Genomic DNA, 26,945 nt, shown 5'->3' on the forward strand with positions numbered 1-26,945 from the left:
GACAGGGTGGTGTTTGTTTGTTGAAGTCCTCACTCTGGGTGTGGTTGGCAGGGTGGTGTTTGTTTGTTGAAGTCCTCACCCTGGGTGTGGTTGGCAGGGTGGTGTTTGTTTGTTGAAGTCCTCACCCTGGGTGTGGTTGGCAGGGTGGTGTTTGTTGAAGTCCTCACCCTGGGTGTGGTTTCAGGGTGGTGTTTGTTGAAGTCCTCACTCTGGGTGTGGTTGGCAGTAGGGGTGGGGGAAAAAATCGATTCACCTAAGTATCGCGATTTTTAATGTCACGATTTTTTGGATCGATCTTTTATTCCAGAATCGATAATCGCAAAAAAAAAAAAAAAAAAATTTTTTTTTTTTTTTTTTTTTTTTGTGTGCTTGCAGTCAGGCCACTCACTGAACAGCAGGCCAGGCGCCGCCTACTGGTTTACTAGTGGTTTTATTACTTTATTAGTTAGTCTGAAGTAATAAATACACTTCAGGGTTAAAGTGGGTGCATCTCATTGTAAAATTGGACTTCAAACGGCCCAAATCTGGCTTCAAACGGCCCAAATTTCACGCGCGTTGGCCCATATCGGCCTGGCCTGCTTGGTATCTAATGCCCGGCCTGAATTATGATCCCAGTCCGCCCCTGTTTTTAACTATATCGCCCAGCCCTACTCATGATATATAATATCATGAGGACGGCACGGTGGCTCAGTGGTTAACACTGTTGCCGCACAGCAAGAAGGACCCGGGTTCGAATCCCGGTCCGTCCCAGGTCCTTTCTGTGTGGAGTTTGCATGTTCTCCCCGTGTCCGTGTGGGTTTTCTCCAGGTGCTCCGGTTTCCTCCCACCATCAAAGAAAGACATGTATGTTAGGGTTAATACTCCTGTCAGTGCTCCTGACCAAGGTACTGGCAAAAGAACTGGAGTTGGTCCCCGGGCGCTGCACAGTGGCTGCCCACTGCTTCTAGTTCTAGGAAGGTTCCTAGTAGAGGATGGGTCAAATGCAGAGGATGAATTTCCCCAAGGGGATAAATAAAGGATAACTAACTAACTAACTAACATATACAGTCTCTAGTGTATGATTCAACTTTTCCCATGTTCTAATCTAGTGTAAAAAAGCAAACAAACTGAAAAAAGAAAAGAAAAAAATAAACAAAAATCGCAATAAATCGTAATATCGAATCGCAATAATCGTAGAATCGCAATACTTAAGAATCGCAATATAAATCGAATCGGCACCCAAGAATCGTGATAGTATCGAATCGGGAGATAAGTGAATCGCCACAGCCCTAGTTGGCAGGGTGGTGTTTGTTTGTTGAAGTCCTCACCCTGGGTGTGGTTGGCAGGGTGGTGTTTGTTTGTTGAAGTCCTCACCCTGGGTGTGGTTGGCAGGGTGGTGTTTGTTTGTTGAAGTCCTCACCCTGGGTGTGGTTTCAGGGTGTTGTTTGTTTGTTGAAGTCCTCACTCTGGGTGTGGTTGCAGGGTGGTGTTGAAGTCCTCACTCTGGGTGTGGTTGCAGGGTGGTGTTGAAGTCCTCACCCTGGGTGTGGTTGGCAGGGTGGTGTTTGTTGAAGTCCTCACTCTGGGTGTGGTTGGCAGGGTGGTGTTTGTTGAAGTCCTCACTCTGGGTGTGGTTGCAGGGTGGTGTTTGTTGAAGTCCTCACCCTGGGTGTGGTTGGCAGGGTGGTGTTTGTTTGTTGAAGTCCTCACCCTGGGTGTGGTTGGCAGGGTGGTGTTTGTTTGTTGAAGTCCTCACCCTGGGTGTGGTTGCAGGGTGGTGTTTGTTTGTTGAAGTCCTCACTCTGGGTGTGGTTGCAGGGTGGTGTTTGTTTGTTGAAGTCCTCACTCTGGGTGTGGTTGCAGGGTGGTGTTTGTTGAAGTCCTCACCCTGGGTGTGGTTGGCAGGGTGGTGTTTGTTTGTTGAAGTCCTCACCCTGGGTGTGGTTGGCAGGGTGGTGTTTGTTTGTTGAAGTCCTCACCCTGGGTGTGGTTGGCAGGGTGGTGTTTGTTTGTTGAAGTCCTCACCCTGGGTGTGGTTGCAGGGTGGTGTTTGTTTGTTGAAGTTCTCACTCTGGGTGTGGTTGCAGGGTGGTGTTTGTTTGTTGAAGTCCTCACTCTGGGTGTGGTTGCAGGGTGGTGTTTGTTGAAGTCCTCACCCTGGGTGTGGTTGGCAGGGTGGTGTTTGTTTAAGTCCTCACCCTGGGTGTGGTTGCAGGGTGGTGTTTGTTTGTTGAAGTCCTCACTCTGGGTGTGGTTGGCAGGGTGGTGTTTGTTGAAGTCCTCACCCTGGGTGTGGTTGGCAGGGTGGTGTTTGTTTAAGTCCTCACTCTGGGTGTGGTTGGCAGGGTGGTGTTTGTTGAAGTCCTCACTCTGGGTGTGGTTGCAGGGTGGTGTTTGTTTGTTGAAGTCCTCACCCTGGGTGTGGTTGCAGGGTGGTGTTTGTTGAAGTCCTCACTCTGGGTGTGGTTGGCAGGGTGGTGTTTGTTGAAGTCCTCACTCTGGGTGTGGTTGGCAGGGTGGTGTTTGTTGAAGTCCTCACCCTGGGTGTGGTTGGCAGGGTGGTGTTTGTTGAAGTCCTCACTCTGGGTGTGGTTGGCAGGGTGGTGTTTGTTGAAGTCCTCACTCTGGGTGTGGTTGGCAGGGTGGTGTTTGTTGAAGTCCTCACCCTGGGTGTGGTTGGCAGGGTGGTGTTTGTTGAAGTCCTCACTCTCGGTGTGGTTGCAGGGTGGTGTTTGTTTGTTGAAGTCCTCACTCTGGGTGTGGTTGGCAGGGTGGTGTTTGTTGAAGTCCTCACTCTGGGTGTGGTTGCAGGGTGGTGTTTGTTTGTTGAAGTCCTCACTCTGGGTGTGGTTGGCAGGGTGGTGTTTGTTGAAGTCCTCACCCTGGGTGTGGTTGCAGGGTGGTGTTTGTTGAAGTCCTCATTCTGGGTGTGGTTGCAGGGTGGTGTTTGTTTGTTGAAGTCCTCACCCTGGGTGTGGTTGGCAGGGTGGTGTTTGTTGAAGTCCTCACCCTGGGTGTGGTTGGCAGGGTGGTGTTTGTTGAAGTCCTCACCCTGGGTGTGGTTGGCAGGGTGGTGTTTGTTGAAGTCCTCACCCTCGGTGTGGTTGGCAGGGTGGTGTTTGTTGAAGTCCTCACCCTGGGTGTGGTTGGCAGGGTGGTGTTTGTTGAAGTCCTCACTCTGGGTGTGGTTGCAGGGTGGTGTTTGTTTGTTGAAGTCCTCACTCTGGGTGTGGTTGCAGGATGGTGTTTGTTGAAGTCCTCACTCTGGGTGTGGTTGCAGGGTGGTGTTTGTTTGTTGAAGTCCTCACTCTGGGTGTGGTTGCAGGATGGTGTTTGTTGAAGTCCTCACTCTGGGTGTGGTTGCAGGGTGTTGTTTGGTCCGGAGATGGTGATGCTGGGTCCAGACGAGCAGTTCACCGTGTTGTCTCTGTCTGGGGACAAACCCAAGAGAGCCAACGTCATCAAGGCCGTCTGCCTCCTGCTGGGACCCGACTTCTTCACCGACGTCATCACCATCGAGACGGCCGACCACGCCCGCCTGCAGCTGCAGCTGTCCTACAACTGGTAAAGCCACCTGACCACCTGACCGCACGCCGGCCGCTGTCCAAACCTGTCCTTTTGTTGTTGCCTTGCATTCTGGTAACCATGGTAACCGTAAACACCTCATAGAAGTTCATTCAAGTCAATTCTTACACGGATCGTTACTGTAGGAGCCACTCTTCAATTTGTCATTCATCTAAATAGACCAGCCATTCCCAACCTGTGGGCCAAGAAGGTATTGCAAGTGGACCACCAAATCATTTGCAAAATATTACAATCTTCATGGGGGGGGGGGGGGGGGGGCGTAATATATATCGGATATATCGGGCGGGATATATCTGATATCCCACCCCACGGGCGGGGAGGATCATAACAATAAACATTCTGATTAATAGCGGATGGGTTGCGGGCGGGTGAAATAATGTATCATTAATGAGGAAAATTAATATTAATTACGTTCTCTTAGTCTATGATATTTTAAGCTTAATTTTTCGTCAGGCACATTGTTAGCCGTCTATTGTGGGATAGCAGGAGGACCCCCGAAGGACCCAAGGCAGTGGTAAACAAGACCCATGCGCTACGTCGAAGGGATATGCCTCCTATCTTTGTCCATAGAGGGTCAATGATGTCACCAAAACCTCACAGGAGACTCCGCTGAAGACGCGTTGGAATTTTCCCATACGATGACACCAATCCAGTAAACTAAACTTAAAGCTATAGCGTTCGTTAGCCTAGTAAGCTACATGAGGGCAAGTGCTGACTGGACATAATACAGCATGGACGTTTATTTGGAGTCCTGGACTGCAGCCATCGCACCAACGGCAGCAGAAACCGTAAGTTCGTCTCGCTCCTTTTATAGTGTTGTGAAATGTCGGGTGCACGGCGGGCGCGGATCTATAAATATTAGGAAATAATTTGGATTTATGGCGGGCGGACGGTTCATGCATACACGCAGATTAGGATGGCATAAAAGCTCATCCGCGCATCTCACACACACACACACACACACTCGCACGCGCCAATAGGGCAGGCGAGGCCGCGCAGCAGCCCGAGCTGCGGGCAAGGCCACGCAGAGGCCGAGCTGCATATGCAAGCTGCAGGGCCAGCTCGGCGAGCTGCACGGCGGGCGTAGCGAGCCCGCGCATCGGGCGAGCCTAGGAATCGAACACGCCTAGTATATGAAAATGCATTTCTGCATTGTTGAATTTATTTATTTTGTAATCAATGATTTGTTAATTAGCCTCCTGCAGAGTAGACAGCACCTCACTTTGACTTTCTGATTGTGTGTTCTGAGAACACATTATTTGGCCTCCGTACTGCTTATGGTCAGATGTGGGCCGCGGACATTTTTGAGATTTTCAAGTCGGCCATTAGTCTGAAAAGGTTTGGAACATTTCCATTCAATTCAATCCACTTGAAATTTGGCCTGCAGCCAGCAGGGCTTTAAAAAACAAGCACGGTTTTGCACCAAATAACAAACTACAATGAAACCACAATTAAAAAAACAATACAAAGAAACACTAAAGCCACAACAAATGGTCACAATGCAGGGTGATCATGAAAAGTGTCATGTGCAAATGTTAAAGTGCGTCATTCAGAATCGGCACTTACGGTATTTCAATAAAAGTGTGTTTGCTTGTTATTCCTACAACCAAAATACACTGTGGGGGTGCAATTAAGTAGGTAAAATAGGCAAATAAATTTAAATAAATAACTTTCTTTCCTGGATTATATATTTTAAGTGTGGCTCTGAACGCAAACATTTCTCCCCATCGGTCAGTCTATTCCGCTTCTGTTCTCTTTTTCTCACCGTGTCTGAATAGATCTCCATATGTGATCTCTGTCTGTCTCCTTCTCTTGCTGTGTTCAGGCACTTTGATCTAAAGACCTTCTCCTTCTCTTGCTGTGTTCAGGCACTTTGATCTAAAGACCTTCTCCTTCTCTTGCTGTGTTCAGGCACTTTGATCTGAAGACCTTCTCCTTCTCTTGCTGTGTTCAGGCACTTTGATCTGAAGACCTTCTCTTTTTGTGTTCAGGCACTTTGATCTGAAGACCCCGACAGAGTCTGCCCAGGCGGCGGCGCTGTTTTCCGTGCCGGACTTTGTGGGCGACGCCTGCAAGGCCATCGCTTCCCGGGTCCGAGGAGCCGTCGCCTCGGTGCAGTTTGACGACTTCCATAAGGTTTGTGTTGACCAATAGAGATGAAGCACTTCCTGTTGCGTGCCAAGCTCCCTGAAATGTCCCCACATTTGGTACCATGTTGTGAGAGGTCACAGACTGGGTGGGAGGAGCCCTCTGGTCACCAATCTCAGATCTTTGGGGCGTCCGGGTAGTGCAGCGGTAGATTCCCTGCCCAGCAACATGAGGGTCGCGGGTTCGAGCCCCGGTGTTACCTCCGGCCTGGTCGGGCGTCCATATATTTACAGTCTATGGTCCATTCAGGCACAATTGGCCTGTCTGCAGGTGGGAAGTCACATTTAAAGGAACAGTTCACCCAAAGTTGAAAATGTTGTTATTGGAGTAGATACTCACCCCCATGCTGATGGAAGAGCAGGTGAAGTTATTTTAAGTCCACAAAACATTTGTGGAGTTTCACAGCAAAACACTGTTGCAGAATTCTCCTCAACAATTGGGGTGGGTGGTGACCAACTTTCAAATGTATAAGAAAGAAGAAGAAAAAACAAAAGTGCCTCCATACTGCTCACCTGCTATAATCCAAGTCCCCAGAAGCCCTGGGATGCCAAGTTGACTTGAAAATATGTCATTTACCCTGTTTTTAACTGAAGTCTTCAATGTAGCCACCGCCTCTCACCTTCTTGGAGCACCTGGCTACACTGAAGAGGTATAGAGAGCCGCAGGAATGAGTCCGGAAATCATCGATGCTAACAGTCCTGGTTCTTCACTGTTTTCACCTATGGGAGTTTTGAATGGGTTTTTGGCGCGATGCTTCTAATAATCTCTCTGGGCAACGCTGGCTTAATCAAACGCAAACCACAGTTTAGTAATATCATCTTCACACACGAGGACCACTTTTATGAGTTTTGAAGCTTTTACGTGCCGTTAAAAGGGCGGCTAGCTAGCAAACGGCTAAATGAGACTACACAGTTGAGTCGATGGGGATATATACGTCAATAACGTCACCACTTCAAAGGACGAACACGGAAATTCTCTTTCCCTCACCTGGTTCAGCCCGTTCAGCCCGGGGTAATCAGTGCACACATCAACAACAGTCCAGGTTGAGTGCTGACGTGACGTGGAAGCCTATGCGACAGTGTGTAGTTCTGGATTAGCTTATCTCGAGCTTTTTACTTCTAGGGCTCGCATTTACGCTACAAAACTCACGAAAGTAGTCCTCATGTGTGAAGATTATCCGACGGAACTCTGGTTCGCGTTTGATTAAAGGCCGGCTTTACCGTGGGGAATATGAATATATATTAAATCTCACGCCCCTAAGGTTTTCGAATCCGTTGAAATTTTTGAAATTGGTTGTTTCCCGCCAGAGATATCACCAGAAATCCACTCTGTGTGGAGGGGGGGGGGGTGGTGGAGGGGAGGGGCGGGTGCGGGGACCCGAAATACTACATTTCCCACAATGCACTGGGCTCGCGTGGCCTTCGTTTTCATGCCCACCCCTCAGGCATTTGGCTGATATCAAACTCCAGTAGGTGGCGGTAATGCACATATATGTTTGCCAACCGCCATAAAACTCAAAGAAGAAGAAGAAGAAGAAGAAGAAGAAGGCTTCGACAATAAAAGATACAAAGAAGAAGAAATAAATCGAAAATAAAATTGCCTCCAAATTGCACCAAATGTAAACGGTAGTATATATGTCGGGAGATGTCTTCATAAAAAAAAATTCATGCATTTTAAGGCATTTTCGTAGGAGTTACGCGCATCTGATGTTGTAACTATTTTCTGTAAAAATGTGTAAAAATGGGTACATTGCTCAGCGTTGATTTCGTTACTTCAACTCACCTACTACTAGATGTAAAATTTGACGAGCTTTCCAATGCCGCCAGTCCCGTGTCTTCTGGTGCTTCCGTTCCAGAGATATGGTCTCTTGGCAAGGAGCTATGGAAAGCTAACCTAGCTACAGTATTCTATGCGGGTGAACAAGATGGCTGCCTTTTGCTTTTCGTCGAGAGCTCTGAAGGGGCGTGGAGGACCTCTAGAGGCGGACCATCTAGGTCAGTACAGAGACGGTATGTGCAGACAGACTGATCACTACAACCAAGAGCAGAGGCTCCTCATCCAGCTGTGTCAAAGAGAGGTGTAGTTCATAGGCGCTCGAGTTCCGCAAGCGGGGAGGGAAGCCGGGTGACGCGTAACGCGTCATTCCGGCTTCCCTAAAAATGTGAGAGATGCCTGATAGGTCAGGCAGTGAAGCTCCAATTTCAAAAAATTTCTACGGATTCTAAAACCTTAGGGGCGTGAGATTGATATATATTCATATTCCCCACGGTAAAGCCGTCCTTTAAGCTTGCGTTGCCCAGAGAGATTATTAGAAGCATCGCGGCAAAAACCCATTCAAAAATCCCATAGACAGAAACAGTGAAGAACCAGGAAGTCCGGGACTTCCGCGTTCTGACTACAAAAATACGTCATCCCTGCGGCTCTCTATTAACACATTGAGTGCCACAGCGCTTCAGTAAAATTGTCTGCAGCCTGTGCCAGATTCACTTCCATTCAGTTGAAAACAGCTATAGAATTTTTTCTATTAGGGCTATATTGACAGGGCTGGACTTTAATGAAACATTGAACACTCCTGCTTTTTCCAAAGAAGAAATTTTGTTTCTAGACAGTTCCATTATGAAATGACAGCCTCTGAAAAAAGTGCACTTTCAAGGGTTTTCTGTCGTTTTTTTTTACTTTCCAAGATATAGTCACTTTTATGAATACCTTTTGCACTCTAATTTCGAGCACATTCACTGACTCTGGCTGGTGTTTTCTGATGTGGTGGCGTGGTGTGGTTTCTGTGCAGCCTGCGTCCCCCCCCCCCCCCCCCCCCCTCTCCACCTCTGAGCTGCGGGCTCCTCCCCACACGCACAGAGTTTGTTTTCTCACAGACTCCGTTTTTGCCCCGGACCGTTTCCAGCGCGCCTCCCCCCCCCCCCCCCCCCCCCCCCTCTCCACCTCTGAGCTGCGGGCTCCTCCCCACACGCACAGAGTTTGTTTTCTCACAGACTCCGTTTTTGCCCCGGACCGTTGCCAGCGCGCAACAAGGAAATGCCAAACGCGACTGAACGAAAAGGCTTGGCCGTTCGGCTTCGGATGCTGGCTTTCTGGCAGGGAATCGTGTGGAGATAGATAGAAGCAGAAGAGCTCAGTTGTGAGCGCGGATGCAGCCGAGCCCACTGTCCGCTGCAGACAGAGCAATCTATACGGCTCTGGCTGAAGCATGCCACGGTTTCCCCTTTGATCACGTCTTTCCCTGCTGTCTCCTGCACAAAGTAAAGGATCTGAGGTGGGTGGCGCAGCTCCTGTGTCGATGTTTAAGGTGGCGCCGTGTGATCCCTTGAAGGGATTCATGCTCACTGGCTAGGTACGACCTTAAACAGCAGAATTATGGAATAATATGAATTATGATTTTAGGACGTCCACAGACGTCCTTGGCACTCCTCGTTACATTTTTTTAGGACGTCCAGAGACGTCCTTGGCACTCAATGTGTTAAGGGTATGAGTCCTGGTCGCTGCACTAGTGTCTCCTCTGGTCGGTCGGGGCACCTGTTTGGGGAGAGGGGAACTGGGGGCGAATAGCGTGATCCTCCCACACGTTATGTCCTACCGGTGAAACTTCTTGCTGTCGGGTGAAAAGTAATCGCTGGTGGCTGCACATGGATCAGGGGGAGCATGTGTTAGTCTACAGCTCTCCCAGATCGGCAGAGGGCGTGGAGCAACGACCGTGACAGCAGGGGGAATTGGCCAAGTACAATTGGGGAGAAAACGAGGTGGAATCTAAAAGAAACATCTCATCGCTTTTCTGTGTGTTTCTGTCCAGAACTCGAACCGGATCATCTGCTCTGCGGTGTTTGGGTTCGATGAGAAGCTGGCAGTGCGGCCCAGCCTGCGCTTCAGCCAGAACAACCTGGTGATCAGCAGCGTGGACATCCAGTCTGTGGAGCCTGTGGACCAGCGCACCAGAGACTCCCTGCAGAAGAGCGTGCAGCTCGCCATCGAGATCACCACCAACTCCCAGGAGGCCGCCGCACGGTCCGACACGCACGCACATGCACTCACACACACGTGCACACGCACACGTACGCACACACGTACGCACTCGCACGCACTCACAGATGTACACACTCACACACGCACACGTACGCACACACGTACGCACTCGCACGCACTCACAGATGTACACACTCACACACACACACGTACGCACTCACACATGTGTACACACACACACACACACGTGTACACACACACACACGTGTGCACACACACACACACACAGAGCAGTGGTTCGCCTATAACATTTAGCAATAGTGGTGATTGGCGTGTAACCATGATGTAGTGGTAAATCATGCCTGCAGTCAGTGATCATCATAAGAAAATAACCACGAGATATATATATATTTATATATATATACCGTAAATTCCGGACTATAAGCCGCGGCTTTTTTCCCGTTTTTTGGCCTTTTTTGGCCCCTGCGGCTTATATAACGGTGCGGCTTATCTATGGATTTTTTCCAAAAAAAAAAAAAAAAAAATCTCTCTTTTTTAGCACTCTTTCTAACTATAAATCCACTTCTGTTTTAATTTCCTCTCTTGCCCTCTTTTAACAACATAACATAACATAACATAACACAACACAGGTAAGCAGAAAGAAAAAGACGAAGCAATCACGCCATGAATGAGGAAATGACTCACCTGCTGGAGGCTGGAGATACACGGCTTGGGCTAAACTTTTACTCCGTGAAACACTATCGATTAGGTCCGACATCGCTCAGAGGTTTTGAGCAGCTTGAAAACAAGTTTGAAAACGTGCAGAAGTCCATCCACTCACTCACTAAAGAAACTAAGGCAACCGTGAACAGAGTTTATAATGCGGAAAAGCGCATCAGCGCACTGGAGGACAAAAACAACACAGTGAGTCCGAAAATGGATAAAATGCAAAATCGAAACCCTGCACACGCAGGTTGATGACTTAATCAGCAGGAGTAAAAGAAATAACATTCGCCTGATCAATGTAAAAGAGGGAGCTGAGATTGGTGACATGGACGCTTTCGTGGCAAAATCCTGTGTTACATCCTGGACCTGAAGGAAGGCGAGAAACCACCAGAGGTGGACAGGGCACACCGGGCGCCTCGGCCACGTCCAGACCCCGGCCTGCCACCGAGGGCCATCTTCATCTGCCTACTCCGCTGGCCCGACCGTCAACTCATCCTCCAGGCTGCGGGGAAGAAGCCCCTCACCTGGGAGGGTACGCGCTTTTTCGTCCGGCAGGACCTCTCCGCGTTGGTGCAACAGAAACGCGCAACATACAACAGCATCATCGAGTCAATGGATATCGCTTTGGCGTACTGTACCCAGCGAGACTCGTCATAACCATTGATGGACAGCGGCGGAACAAGAGCTCAAAGTGAAACTGCCGAATATCTTTTGAGTTGGACTGGTCAATAGTACTGTGAGTAACTAAAATAAAAAAATAAAAAACGGAATTCTCTCTTCTTTAGCACTCTTTCTAACTATAAATCCACTTCTGTTTTAATTTCCTCTCTTGCCCTCTTTTCACCACACCGCGGACACTGTGTGCACTGTAAAAAAAACAAAAAATACCATTAAAACACCCGCGGCTTATAGTCCGGTGCGGCTTATATAAGAAAAAAATAGTCAACTTTGAAGGTGCGGCTTATAGTCCGGAATTTACGGTATATATATATATACACAATTTTTTTTTTTTTTTTTTTTTTTTTCTGTTTTTATAGAATTATACACAAACAAGAAAAACAAACTCGGACACAGGAAAGAAAAGAAAAACAAAACAAACAAAAAAACATACAACATTACAACATAGTGTGACCAGTCACATAAGGTGCTTGTGTTTGTAAAAGATATTGTGTGTGGGATCCCACACAAGGGGCCCATGAAAGACCAGACGGGCGAGCCATCCGTCACCTCTAACCTCAGTCACTTGTCATTCTTAACCTCACCAAAGGAGGCCAAGAACATGTCCCAGATAGTTGAGAACCTTCTAAGCAAGTTGGTTCTCAGGGACCTGAGTCTCTCCATCTGTATAACAGAGATCATGTCCATCAGCCACACCTGAAAATAAGCTAAAGAGGAAGACTTCCATTCCTTCAGAATACATTTTTTGGCGACAGTTGTCCCGAGTGTCAGAGATTGCTGCTAAGCTGTAGGGAAGTTCAGAGAGGACTCCGAGCATCCGAACATAGCGAGTTCTGCCTCCAGTTGCAGGGTTATTTTGTAGGCCTTAGGCTACGTTCACACAGACACAGGGAACCTACGCCTTGCCTTGCCTCAACCCACGCCTACGCCTGCAGAACTTGAGCTGGGCGTGAACCGACCACACCGCACGCTGAACCTGGAGCCGAGTCACAAGCGCCTCTCCTCTCTCCCGACTGTATTTTTTCACGTGTGGTCCCGAATTATCATGGGTAGCCTAGGTAAAATAAATCTGATATATTTAATGTTCTATTGATGCTGGATATGTATAACCAGGTCTGACTATAGTCGGACATTTTAGAGAGGTGATCTTGCACAACAACATTTTCCATCTTGCTTCTTCGGTCGCTATTCTCTCTCATGAAGATTTGTTTGCAGACGGGGAGAAAGCCCCACGTGATAGCCACCCGTCAATCTCTCTCTCTCTGCTTAACACTGTTGTAGTAACTCCATTTTATTTTGAAATTCAGTTGACTTTGCCATTTCCCACGGATATTGTCGCGTTTTTCTTTGATGGCTTGACAGAAGAAGTCTGCCTGCACGCACCTAGTCAGCTTGAAAATAGAACTCACGCCTAAACGATAAAATCGGCAAGGCTCAGGCGAGGCGTGGGTACACGCAGGGTTCACGCTCAGGCGCCCAGTGTACACAGCCTCGTTGACTAAAACGGACGCCTATTTAAAAGCGTGGGTAAAGGCAAGGCGTAGGCAAGGCTAGGGTCCCCGGTGTGAACCCAGCCTTAGAGCAGCAATACTCAACTTGCGGCCCGCGGGCGCCCCCTGTGTGGCATGGGGGGGCATGTTGCGTTCAGTGCACCTGAACGCAACATGCAAGATACCCGCTGAATAAGTCGTGTCCAAATGGTCATGTCATTCTGGCCAATACTTTAGCTGCTAAATTGTCAAATACCGCCGTCTGCTCGCTACCCAGGCACTTATGTATGTACTTAACACATTCACTGCCAGCCTTTTTTTTTTTTACTGTAGGTAGCTTCTGCCAGAGGGTTTTTTTGAGGATTCTGGCTCATCTTTCAAGACCCGAGGATTCTTTTCTGCTAAGATTTTGTGAACACAAATGATCTCAAAAGAACTAATAGAATGTGTGCTTTCTCTGTCTAAAAGAGTTAGTTTGTAGAGTTAGTAGTTATGTAATCATTAGCAGTAGAATACAGCATGGTTTCAGCGTCTGAAAATTTATTCTGAGATAAATGGCTTTTTGTGAAATTCGATAGAACAGTCACTTTAACCATTCATTTTTGGCGTAAGACGTCAGACATCTAAACAATAGTTTTGAACAGTAATTTCCTCCATAGCAGCAGGAAACCCCCCTCTCATTCAAACTCCTCCCTCTGTGGGTGTGTCTCTAGTGGCTTTGCAGCGTTTGTCACAAGCGAGGCTCTGCCTGTCTGTGCTGCCTGGCTGCTGGCGGCTGCTCTTTGGGCGAGTCTGCATGAGTCGTTTCGGTTGCAGCTCAGCTGGAATGAAGCTGCGTGCGATTGTGGGCTTTCTGCGGGTGTTTCAAAGTGTGTTGCACGCATAATCTATTATGCAAATTTGCAATCCCCCACCGCCAGCTCCCAGCGTGATAATGCGCGAAAGCGTTTTCGCCAATCCATTTTACAGTATGAGAGAATGGTTTCCTTGCGCGTTCCCCTGCAGTTTTGGCTCTGCTTTTTCTAGTCTGGAGAGCACTGTCGCCACTTAGTGGGTCGGTGGAATGGGTTGTACACGTTCGGTGGCTCCAATATTTTTATAGGAGACGTGGGGGGCGTTGATCCACGTCCCACCGTCAAAATCTTTTTTTTTTTTTTTTTGACGTATTAACACGTTCAGTGCCAGCGACGCCATATGGCGTCATTAGAAATTTACCGTACAGTGCCAGCGACGCCAAATGGCGTCATAACTCCAAATTGTTTTTTTGACGGGGGGGTGTCGATCTAAGCTTCTTACGTCGCCTCTAACAATATTGTAGCTATTGGAGGTCGATAACCTATTTTACAAACCCATTAGGTGGCGACAGCACTCTCCTGATCAGAGAAAAAGGAGCCAAACACACAGAAATAGTCACTGGGGAAAATGAGGAAATCGCATCGCATCCGTCCGTATGCATCGACGTGCCTCCATAAACGAGCACAACGCCAGCTGTGCCCCCAGCAGCAGCATCCGCTGTCACAACTGAGCACCTCCATGTACGCTGCAACAGCACATTCACATAATCAGCCTTATTATTCCGAACTGGAAGCATGCGAGCCCGTGACAAACACACGCGGAACCAAAAAGCTGAATGTCGCGCACCATTCACTGTGTGTGCGCAGCAAACTCAGCAGAGACTGAGAGCCACCAGACACATAAGACACACCCAGGAGGCGTGTGCAGTTGAGGGGGGGGGGGGGGGAGCACGCAGAGCAGCAGAGCAGCATACACTTCACCCAGACAGACCCAGACATCAGAAAATTAGCTTCAGAGTCAGTGATGTGCTTGAAATGTTTAATTTCACAAAAGGCTCATTATCTCAGCTCGTAGAAAAAAAGGGATGTTTTTGCTTCAATCAAGCTATCTTCTCCGGCTCATAACTAAAGAACGGAAAATGGGATCAATAAACTTTTTTTTGCAGGTGATAGAAGAGAGTCTCATCGTTATTTGTGCGTGTTCAGTGTTTACATAGTAATTATTAAAAAAATTATATGACTGTTTTAAAATGCATTGCGGCCTATGTGGCACAGCAAGCAACCTTTTGCCCAAGGGCCGTGGCACTCAAAGTGTTAACACGTCATTGGCAGTCAACCGTTGGATTTTTTTTGACGTATTAACACGTCATTGGCAGTGAACGTGTTAACCTAACTAACTTAACTATCCGGTGTGCACAACATTGTCAGACTAAACTCCGGCTGACACCCCAAAAACCTACAATCCGCTACAGAAAAATGTATATTGTTTGTTTATTAACTGGCCCCTCACCTTCTATCATTTCACGAAATGCCCCCGGGCAAAGCAAGTTGAGTATCCCTGGACTAGTGTAACCACCGATATTATTAACAAAATCATGTCAATTTGATTGTGACTGAGGATGACTGGCATGTTAACTAGCTAGCTAGCTGTTAGCTAGCTAGCTGTTAGCTACGTTAGCTAAGCCTGCTGCTGTAACGATGTTCGCCGGGCTCAAAAAAGGTGTTGTTCAAAGGAAAGTTGATGTAACACAGTGGTAAACACGCCTCTGTCTGTCCCAACTTTTTTGGAACATGCTGCAGGCATCGAATTCAGAATGAGTTTATATTGACAAAAAAACAATTAAGTTGATCAAATTAAACATTAAATATATTGTCTTTGTACTGTATTCAATTGAATATAGGTCAAAAAGGATTTGCAAATGATCACATTCTGTTACATTTAAGTTTTACACAGCATTTTGGAATTGGGGTTGTTGGTCAGTAAGGATTTGAGAGGTCATACAGCCAGTATATTGTAGAAAGTGCAATAAAATTGCCCTTCATGTGCGTGTGTGTGCGCGTGTGTGTGTGTGTGTGTGTGTGTGTGTGTGTGTGTGTGTGTGTGTGTGTGTGTGTGCGCGTGTCTGTGTGTGTGTGTGTGTGTCTGAGTGTGTGTGCGTGTCTGCGTGTGTGTGTGCGTGTCTGCGTGTGTGTGTCTGCATGTGTGTGTCTGCGTGTGTGTGTGTGTGTGTGTGTGTGTGTGTGTGTCTGCGTGTGTGTCTGTGTGTGTGTGTGTGCGTGTGTGTGTCTGCGTGTGTGTGTGTGTGTCTGAGTGTGTGTGTGTCTGCGTGTGTGTGTGTGCGTGTCTGCGTGTGTGTGTGTGTGTGTGTGTGTGTGTGCGTGCAGCCACGAGGCGGAGCGTCTGGAGCAGCAGGCCCGGGGGAAGCTGGAGAGGCAGAGGATCACTGACCAGGCTGAGGCTGAGAAAGCCAGGAAGGAGCTGCTGGAGCTGGAGGCTCTCAGGTACACACACACACACACACACGCACACTGCTAGCCTGATGACGTGACGTCACATTCTGCTTCACTCTACATATCAGTCTGGACTTCCAGCCGTCCACAGTGATTTCAGTGGGCGGGAGTACTATCCTTGACAGACAACTCCTTCGGCCAATCAGCATCTCCAAATCCAACATAAATCCAGTCAGAACATGTAACACCCTGCAGGTCACATGATCAGGATGCTTTAGCAGGCTACAGTAACACTGCAGGTCACATGATCAGGATGCTTTAGCAGGCTACAGTAGCACCCTGCAGGTCACATGATCAGGATGCTTTATAGGGCTGTGGCGATTCACTTATCTCCCGATTCGATACTATCACGATTCTTGGGTGCCGATTCGATTTATATTGCGATTCTTAAGTATTGCGATTCTACGATTATTGCGATTCGATATTACGATTTATTGCGATTTTTGTTTATTTTTTTCTTTTATTTTTTCAGTTTGTTTGCTTTTTTACACTACCGTAGATTAGAACATGGGAAAAGTTGAATCATACACTAGAGACTGTATATTATATATCATGAGTAGGGCTGGGCAATATAGTTAAAAACAGGGGCGGACTGGGATCATAATTCAGGCCGGGCATTAGATACCAAGCAGGCCAGGCCGATATGGGCCAACGTGTGTGAAATTTGGGCCGTTTGAAGCCCAATTTGGGCCGTTTGAAGTCCAATTTTACAATGAGATGCACCCACTTTAACCCTGAAGTGAAATTATTACTTCAGACTAACTAATAAAGTAATAAAACCACTAATAAACCAGTAGGCGGCGCCTGGCCTGCTGTTCAGTGGCCTGACTGCAAGCACCCAAAAAAAAAAAAAAAAAAATTGCGATTTTTGATTCTGGAATAAAAGATCGATTCAAAAAATCGTGACATTAAAAATCGCGATACTTAGGTGAATCGATTTTTCCCCCCACCCCTAATGCTTTAGCAGGCTACAGTAGCACCCTGCAGGTCACATGATCAGGATGCTTTAGCAGACTATAGTAACACCCTGCAGGTCACATGATCAGGATGCTTTAGCAGACTATAGTAACACCCTGCAGGTCACATGATCAGGATGCTTTAGCAGACTATAGTAACACACTGCAGGTCACATGATCAGGATGCTTTAGCAGACTATAGTAACACACTGCAGGTCACATGATCAGGATGCTTTAGCAGGCTATAGTAACACACTGCAGGTCACATGATCAGGATGCTTTAGCAGACTATAGTAACACACTGCAGGTCACATGATCAGGATGCTTTAGCAGACTATAGTAACACACTGCAGGTCACATGATCAGGATGCTTTAGCAGACTATAGTAACACACTGCAGGTCACATGATCAGGATGCTTTAGCAGACTATAGTAACACCCTGCAGGTCACATGATCAGGATGCTTTAGCAGACTATAGTAACACACTGCAGGTCACATGATCAGGATGCTTTAGCAGACTATAGTAACACACTGCAGGTCACATGATCAGGATGCTTTAGCAGACTATAGTAACACACTGCAGGTCACATGATCAGGATGCTTTAGCAGACTATAGTAACACCCTGCAGGTCACATGATCAGGATGCTTTAGCAGACTATAGTAACACACTGCAGGTCACATGATCAGGATGCTTTAGCAGACTATAGTAACACACTGCAGGTCACATGATCAGGATGCTTTAGCAGACTATAGTAACACACTGCAGGTCACATGATCAGGATGCTTTAGCAGACTATAGTAACACACTGCAGGTCACATGATCAGGATGCTTTAGCAGACTATAGTAACACACTGCAGGTCACATGATCAGGATGCTTTAGCAGGCTATAGTAACACACTGCAGGTCACATGATCAGGATGCTTTAGCAGACTATAGTAACACACTGCAGGTCACATGATCAGGATGCTTTAGCAGACTATAGTAACACACTGCAGGTCACATGATCAGGATGCTTTAGCAGACTATAGTAACACACTGCAGGTCACATGATCAGGATGCTTTAGCAGGCTACAGTAGCACCCTGCAGGTCACATGATCAGGATGCTTTAGCAGACTATAGTAACACACTGCAGGTCACATGATCAGGATGCTTTAGCAGACTATAGTAACACCCTGCAGGTCACATGATCAGGATGCTTTAGCAGACTATAGTAACACACTGCAGGTCACATGATCAGGATGCTTTAGCAGACTATAGTAACACCCTGCAGGTCACATGATCAGGATGCTTTAGCAGACTATAGTAACACACTGCAGGTCACATGATCAGGATGCTTTAGCAGACTATAGTAACACACTGCAGGTCACATGATCAGGATGCTTTAGCAGACTATAGTAACACACTGCAGGTCACATGATCAGGATGCTTTAGCAGACTATAGTAACACACTGCAGGTCACATGATCAGGATGCTTTAGCAGGCTATAGTAACACCCTGCAGGTCACATGATCAGGATGCTTTAGCAGACTACAGTAACACACTGCAGGTCACATGATCAGGATGCTTTAGCAGACTATAGTAACACACTGCAGGTCACATGATCAGGATGCTTTAGCAGACTATAGTAACACACTGCAGGTCACATGATCAGGATGCTTTAGCAGGCTATAGTAACACACTGCAGGTCACATGATCAGGATGCTTTAGCAGACTATAGTAACACACTGCAGGTCACATGATCAGGATGCTTTAGCAGACTATAGTAACACACTGCAGGTCACATGATCAGGATGCTTTAGCAGGCTATAGTAACACACTGCAGGTCACATGATCAGGATGCTTTAGCAGACTATAGTAACACCCTGCAGGTCACATGATCAGGATGCTTTAGCAGACTATAGTAACACACTGCAGGTCACATGATCAGGATGCTTTAGCAGACTATAGTAACACACTGCAGGTCACATGATCAGGATGCTTTAGCAGACTATAGTAACACACTGCAGGTCACATGATCAGGATGCTTTAGCAGGCTATAGTAACACCCTGCAGGTCACATGATCAGGATGCTTTAGCAGACTATAGTAACACACTGCAGGTCACATGATCAGGATGCTTTAGCAGACTATAGTAACACACTGCAGGTCACATGATCAGGATGCTTTAGCAGGCTATAGTAACACACTGCAGGTCACATGATCAGGATGCTTTAGCAGACTATAGTAACACACTGCAGGTCACATGATCAGGATGCTTTAGCAGACTATAGTAACACACTGCAGGTCACATGATCAGGATGCTTTAGCAGACTATAGTAACACACTGCAGGTCACATGATCAGGATGCTTTAGCAGGCTATAGTAACACACTGCAGGTCACATGATCAGGATGCTTTAGCAGGCTATAGTAACACACTGCAGGTCACATGATCAGGATGATTTAGCAGACTACAGTAACACACTGCAGGTCACATGATCAGGATGCTTTAGCAGACTATAGTAACACTGCAGGTCACATGATCAGGATGCTTTAGCAGACTATAGTAACACACTGCAGGTCACATGATCAGGATGCTTTAGCAGACTATAGTAACACACTGCAGGTCACATGATCAGGATGCTTTAGCAGACTATAGTAACACACTGCAGGTCACATGATCAGGATGCTTTAGCAGGCTATAGTAACACCCTGCAGGTCACATGATCAGGATGCTTTAGCAGACTATAGTAACACACTGCAGGTCACATGATCAGGATGCTTTAGCAGACTATAGTAACACACTGCAGGTCACATGATCAGGATGCTTTAGCAGACTATAGTAACACACTGCAGGTCACATGATCAGGATGCTTTAGCAGACTATAGTAACACACTGCAGGTCACATGATCAGGATGCTTTAGCAGACTATAGTAACACTGCAGGTCACATGATCAGGATGCTTTAGCAGACTATAGTAACACACTGCAGGTCACATGATCAGGATGCTTTAGCAGACTATAGTAACACACTGCAGGTCACATGATCAGGATGCTTTAGCAGACTATAGTAACACCCTGCAGGTCACATGATCAGGATGCTTTAGCAGACTATAGTAACACACTGCAGGTCACATGATCAGGATGCTTTAGCAGGCTATAGTAACACCCTGCAGGTCACATGATCAGGATGCTTTAGCAGACTATAGTAACACACTGCAGGTCACATGATCAGGATGCTTTAGCAGACTATAGTAACACACTGCAGGTCACATGATCAGGATGCTTTAGCAGACTATAGTAACACCCTGCAGGTCACATGATCAGGATGCTTTAGCAGGCTATAGTAACACCCTGCAGGTCACATGATCAGGATGCTTTAGCAGACTATAGTAACACACTGCAGGTCACATGATCAGGATGCTTTAGCAGACTATAGTAACACCCTGCAGGTCACATGATCAGGATGCTTTAGCAGACTATAGTAACACACTGCAGGTCACATGATCAGGATGCTTTAGCAGACTATAGTAACACACTGCAGGTCACATGATCAGGATGCTTTAGCAGACTATAGTAACACACTGCAGGTCACATGATCAGGATGCTTTAGCAGACTATAGTAACACACTGCAGGTCACATGATCAGGATGCTTTAGCAGACTATAGTAACACACTGCAGGTCACATGATCAGGATGCTTTAGCAGACTATAGTAACACACTGCAGGTCACATGATCAGGATGCTTTAGCAGACTATAGTAACACACTGCAGGTCACATGATCAGGATGCTTTAGCAGACTATAGTAACACACTGCAGGTCACATGATCAGGATGCTTTAGCAGACTATAGTAACACACTGCAGGTCACATGATCAGGATGCTTTAGCAGACTATAGTAACACACTGCAGGTCACATGATCAGGATGCTTTAGCAGACTATAGTAACACACTGCAGGTCACATGATCAGGATGCTTTAGCAGGCTACAGTAACACACTGCAGGTCACATGATCAGGATGCTTTAGCAGACTATAGTAACACACTGCAGGTCACATGATCAGGATGCTTTAGCAGACTATAGTAACACACTGCAGGTCACATGATCAGGATGCTTTAGCAGGCTACAGTAACACACTGCAGGTCACATGATCAGGATGCTTTAGCAGACTATAGTAACACACTGCAGGTCACATGATCAGGATGCTTTAGCAGACTATAGTAACACACTGCAGGTCACATGATCAGGATGCTTTAGCAGACTATAGTAACACACTGCAGGTCACATGATCAGGATGCTTTAGCAGGCTACAGTAACACACTGCAGGTCACATGATCAGGATGCTTTAGCAGACTATAGTAACACACTGCAGGTCACATGATCAGGATGCTTTAGCAGGCTATAGTAACACACTGCAGGTCACATGATCAGGATGCTTTAGCAGACTATAGTAACACCCTGCAGGTCACATGATCAGGATGCTTTAGCAGACTATAGTAACACACTGCAGGTCACATGATCAGGATGCTTTAGCAGACTATAGTAACACACTGCAGGTCACATGATCAGGATGCTTTAGCAGACTATAGTAACACACTGCAGGTCACATGATCAGGATGCTTTAGCAGGCTATAGTAACACCCTGCAGGTCACATGATCAGGATGCTTTAGCAGACTATAGTAACACACTGCAGGTCACATGATCAGGATGCTTTAGCAGACTATAGTAACACACTGCAGGTCACATGATCAGGATGCTTTAGCAGGCTATAGTAACACACTGCAGGTCACATGATCAGGATGCTTTAGCAGACTATAGTAACACACTGCAGGTCACATGATCAGGATGCTTTAGCAGACTATAGTAACACACTGCAGGTCACATGATCAGGATGCTTTAGCAGACTATAGTAACACACTGCAGGTCACATGATCAGGATGCTTTAGCAGGCTATAGTAACACACTGCAGGTCACATGATCAGGATGCTTTAGCAGGCTATAGTAACACACTGCAGGTCACATGATCAGGATGATTTAGCAGACTACAGTAACACACTGCAGGTCACATGATCAGGATGCTTTAGCAGACTATAGTAACACTGCAGGTCACATGATCAGGATGCTTTAGCAGACTATAGTAACACACTGCAGGTCACATGATCAGGATGCTTTAGCAGACTATAGTAACACACTGCAGGTCACATGATCAGGATGCTTTAGCAGACTATAGTAACACACTGCAGGTCACATGATCAGGATGCTTTAGCAGGCTATAGTAACACCCTGCAGGTCACATGATCAGGATGCTTTAGCAGACTATAGTAACACACTGCAGGTCACATGATCAGGATGCTTTAGCAGACTATAGTAACACACTGCAGGTCACATGATCAGGATGCTTTAGCAGACTATAGTAACACACTGCAGGTCACATGATCAGGATGCTTTAGCAGACTATAGTAACACACTGCAGGTCACATGATCAGGATGCTTTAGCAGACTATAGTAACACTGCAGGTCACATGATCAGGATGCTTTAGCAGACTATAGTAACACACTGCAGGTCACATGATCAGGATGCTTTAGCAGACTATAGTAACACACTGCAGGTCACATGATCAGGATGCTTTAGCAGACTATAGTAACACACTGCAGGTCACATGATCAGGATGCTTTAGCAGACTATAGTAACACACTGCAGGTCACATGATCAGGATGCTTTAGCAGACTATAGTAACACACTGCAGGTCACATGATCAGGATGCTTTAGCAGACTATAGTAACACACTGCAGGTCACATGATCAGGATGCTTTAGCAGGCTATAGTAACACCCTGCAGGTCACATGATCAGGATGCTTTAGCAGACTATAGTAACACACTGCAGGTCACATGATCAGGATGCTTTAGCAGACTATAGTAACACACTGCAGGTCACATGATCAGGATGCTTTAGCAGACTATAGTAACACCCTGCAGGTCACATGATCAGGATGCTTTAGCAGGCTATAGTAACACCCTGCAGGTCACATGATCAGGATGCTTTAGCAGACTATAGTAACACACTGCAGGTCACATGATCAGGATGCTTTAGCAGACTATAGTAACACCCTGCAGGTCACATGATCAGGATGCTTTAGCAGACTATAGTAACACACTGCAGGTCACATGATCAGGATGCTTTAGCAGACTATAGTAACACACTGCAGGTCACATGATCAGGATGCTTTAGCAGACTATAGTAACACACTGCAGGTCACATGATCAGGATGCTTTAGCAGACTATAGTAACACACTGCAGGTCACATGATCAGGATGCTTTAGCAGACTATAGTAACACACTGCAGGTCACATGATCAGGATGCTTTAGCAGACTATAGTAACACACTGCAGGTCACATGATCAGGATGCTTTAGCAGACTATAGTAACACACTGCAGGTCACATGATCAGGATGCTTTAGCAGACTATAGTAACACACTGCAGGTCACATGATCAGGATGCTTTAGCAGACTATAGTAACACACTGCAGGTCACATGATCAGGATGCTTTAGCAGACTATAGTAACACACTGCAGGTCACATGATCAGGATGCTTTAGCAGACTATAGTAACACACTGCAGGTCACATGATCAGGATGCTTTAGCAGGCTACAGTAACACACTGCAGGTCACATGATCAGGATGCTTTAGCAGACTATAGTAACACACTGCAGGTCACATGATCAGGATGCTTTAGCAGACTATAGTAACACACTGCAGGTCACATGATCAGGATGCTTTAGCAGACTATAGTAACACACTGCAGGTCACATGATCAGGATGCTTTAGCAGACTATAGTAACACACTGCAGGTCACATGATCAGGATGCTTTAGCAGACTATAGTAACACACTGCAGGTCACATGATCAGGATGCTTTAGCAGGCTATAGTAACACACTGCAGGTCACATGATCAGGATGCTTTAGCAGACTATAGTAACACACTGCAGGTCACATGATCAGGATGCTTTAGCAGACTATAGTAACACACTGCAGGTCACATGATCAGGATGCTTTAGCAGGCTATAGTAACACACTGCAGGTCACATGATCAGGATGCTTTAGCAGACTATAGTAACACACTGCAGGTCACATGATCAGGATGCTTTAGCAGACTATAGTAACACACTGCAGGTCACATGATCAGGATGCTTTAGCAGACTATAGTAACACACTGCAGGTCACATGATCAGGATGCTTTAGCAGGCTATAGTAACACACTGCAGGTCACATGATCAGGATGCTTTAGCAGACTATAGTAACACACTGCAGGTCACATGATCAGGATGCTTTAGCAGACTATAGTAACACACTGCAGGTCACATGATCAGGATGCTTTAGCAGACTATAGTAACACACTGCAGGTCACATGATCAGGATGCTTTAGCAGACTATAGTAACACACTGCAGGTCACATGATCAGGATGCTTTAGCAGGCTATAGTAACACACTGCAGGTCACATGATCAGGATGCTTTAGCAGACTATAGTAACACCCTGCAGGTCACATGATCAGGATGCTTTAGCAGGCTATAGTAACACACTGCAGGTCACATGATCAGGATGCTTTAGCAGACTACAGTAACACACTGCAGGTCACATGATCAGGATGCTTTAGCAGACTATAGTAACACACTGCAGGTCACATGATCAGGATGCTTTAGCAGGCTACAGTAACACACTGCAGGTCACATGATCAGGATGCTTTAGCAGACTATAGTAACACACTGCAGGTCACATGATCAGGATGCTTTAGCAGACTATAGTAACACACTGCAGGTCACATGATCAGGATGCTTTAGCAGACTATAGTAACACACTGCAGGTCACATGATCAGGATGCTTTAGCAGGCTATAGTAACACACTGCAGGTCACATGATCAGGATGCTTTAGCAGACTATAGTAAAACACTGCAGGTCACATGATCAGGATGCTTTAGCAGACTATAGTAACACACTGCAGGTCACATGATCAGGATGCTTTAGCAGACTATAGTAACACACTGCAGGTCACATGATCAGGATGCTTTAGCAGGCTATAGTAACACCCTGCAGGTCACATGATCAGGATGCTTTAGCAGACTATAGTAACACACTGCAGGTCACATGATCAGGATGCTTTAGCAGGCTATAGTAACACACTGCAGGTCACATGATCAGGATGCTTTAGCAGACTATAGTAACACACTGCAGGTCACATGATCAGGATGCTTTAGCAGACTATAGTAACACCCTGCAGGTCACATGATCAGGATGCTTTAGCAGGCTATAGTAACACCCTGCAGGTCACATGATCAGGATGCTTTAGCAGACTATAGTAACACACTGCAGGTCACATGATCAGGATGCTTTAGCAGACTATAGTAACACTGCAGGTCACATGATCAGGATGCTTTAGCAGACTATAGTAACACACTGCAGGTCACATGATCAGGATGCTTTAGCAGACTATAGTAACACACTGCAGGTCACATGATCAGGATGCTTTAGCAGACTATAGTAACACACTGCAGGTCACATGATCAGGATGCTTTAGCAGACTATAGTAACACACTGCAGGTCACATGATCAGGATGCTTTAGCAGACTATAGTAACACCCTGCAGGTCACATGATCAGGATGCTTTAGCAGGCTATAGTAACACACTGCAGGTCACATGATCAGGATGCTTTAGCAGACTATAGTAACACACTGCAGGTCACATGATCAGGATGCTTTAGCAGACTATAGTAACACACTGCAGGTCACATGATCAGGATGCTTTAGCAGGCTATAGTAACACCCTGCAGGTCACATGATCAGGATGCTTTAGCAGACTATAGTAACACACTGCAGGTCACATGATCAGGATGCTTTAGCAGACTATAGTAACACACTGCAGGTCACATGATCAGGATGCTTTAGCAGACTACAGTAACACACTGCAGGTCACATGATCAGGATGCTTTAGCAGACTATAGTAACACACTGCAGGTCACATGATCAGGATGCTTTAGCAGACTATAGTAACACACTGCAGGTCACATGATCAGGATGCTTTAGCAGACTATAGTAACACACTGCAGGTCACATGATCAGGATGCTTTAGCAGGCTATAGTAACACCCTGCAGGTCACATGATCAGGATGCTTTAGCAGACTATAGTAACACACTGCAGGTCACATGATCAGGATGCTTTAGCAGACTATAGTAACACACTGCAGGTCACATGATCAGGATGCTTTAGCAGACTATAGTAACACACTGCAGGTCACATGATCAGGATGCTTTAGCAGGCTATAGTAACACACTGCAGGTCACATGATCAGGATGCTTTAGCAGACTATAGTAACACTGCAGGTCACATGATCAGGATGCTTTAGCAGGCTACAGTAACACCCTGCAGGTCACATGATCAGGATGCTTTAGCAGACTATAGTAACACACTGCAGGTCACATGATCAGGATGCTTTAGCAGACTATAGTAACACACTGCAGGTCACATGATCAGGATGCTTTAGCAGACTATAGTAACACACTGCAGGTCACATGATCAGGATGCTTTAGCAGGCTATAGTAACACACTGCAGGTCACATGATCAGGATGCTTTAGCAGACTATAGTAACACACTGCAGGTCACATGATCAGGATGCTTTAGCAGACTATAGTAACACACTGCAGGTCACATGATCAGGATGCTTTAGCAGACTATAGTAACACACTGCAGGTCACATGATCAGGATGCTTTAGCAGGCTATAGTAACACACTGCAGGAGCAGCAGCAGTGCACTCTGTTTATTTATATAGCTTTTTATCACAAGCACCTCATAGGGTTTAACTTACCATCATATAGCATGCTACATACTGTAATACTGCATACATATCAAATACATACTGTACTACATACTTCATACACATTGTTTACTACACCAAATACATGATACTACACATAGTGGTGGGTAATATTGACACAATCAAATATCACAATATTTTAGACCAAATACCTCGATATAATGTGACAATAAAAAAGATATTTACACACAGGAAACTTTAGAAAATTAGTAATTATCATTAATATGTAATGTGGATATGGCTGCCTCCCAAT

At 46.3% G+C, this 26,945-nt stretch overlaps 1 protein-coding gene across 1 annotated transcript in view; it reads left to right on the forward strand.

The window, feature by feature from the left end:
• Positions 1–26,945, forward strand: part of mvp (major vault protein) — a 67,316-nt gene that overhangs the window by 35,405 nt on the left and 4,966 nt on the right. The window contains exons 11-14 of the mRNA XM_083649136.1: positions 3,346–3,543; positions 5,556–5,700; positions 9,518–9,729; positions 15,761–15,877. Of these exons, the coding sequence (XP_083505262.1) occupies positions 3,346–3,543; positions 5,556–5,700; positions 9,518–9,729; positions 15,761–15,877 (672 nt within the window). The remainder of the gene's footprint in view (positions 1–3,345; positions 3,544–5,555; positions 5,701–9,517; positions 9,730–15,760; positions 15,878–26,945) is intronic.

The sequence above is a fragment of the Poromitra crassiceps genome, assembly GCF_964638095.1.
Source record: "Poromitra crassiceps genome assembly, chromosome: 13".
NCBI lineage: Eukaryota > Metazoa > Chordata > Actinopteri > Beryciformes > Melamphaidae > Poromitra > Poromitra crassiceps.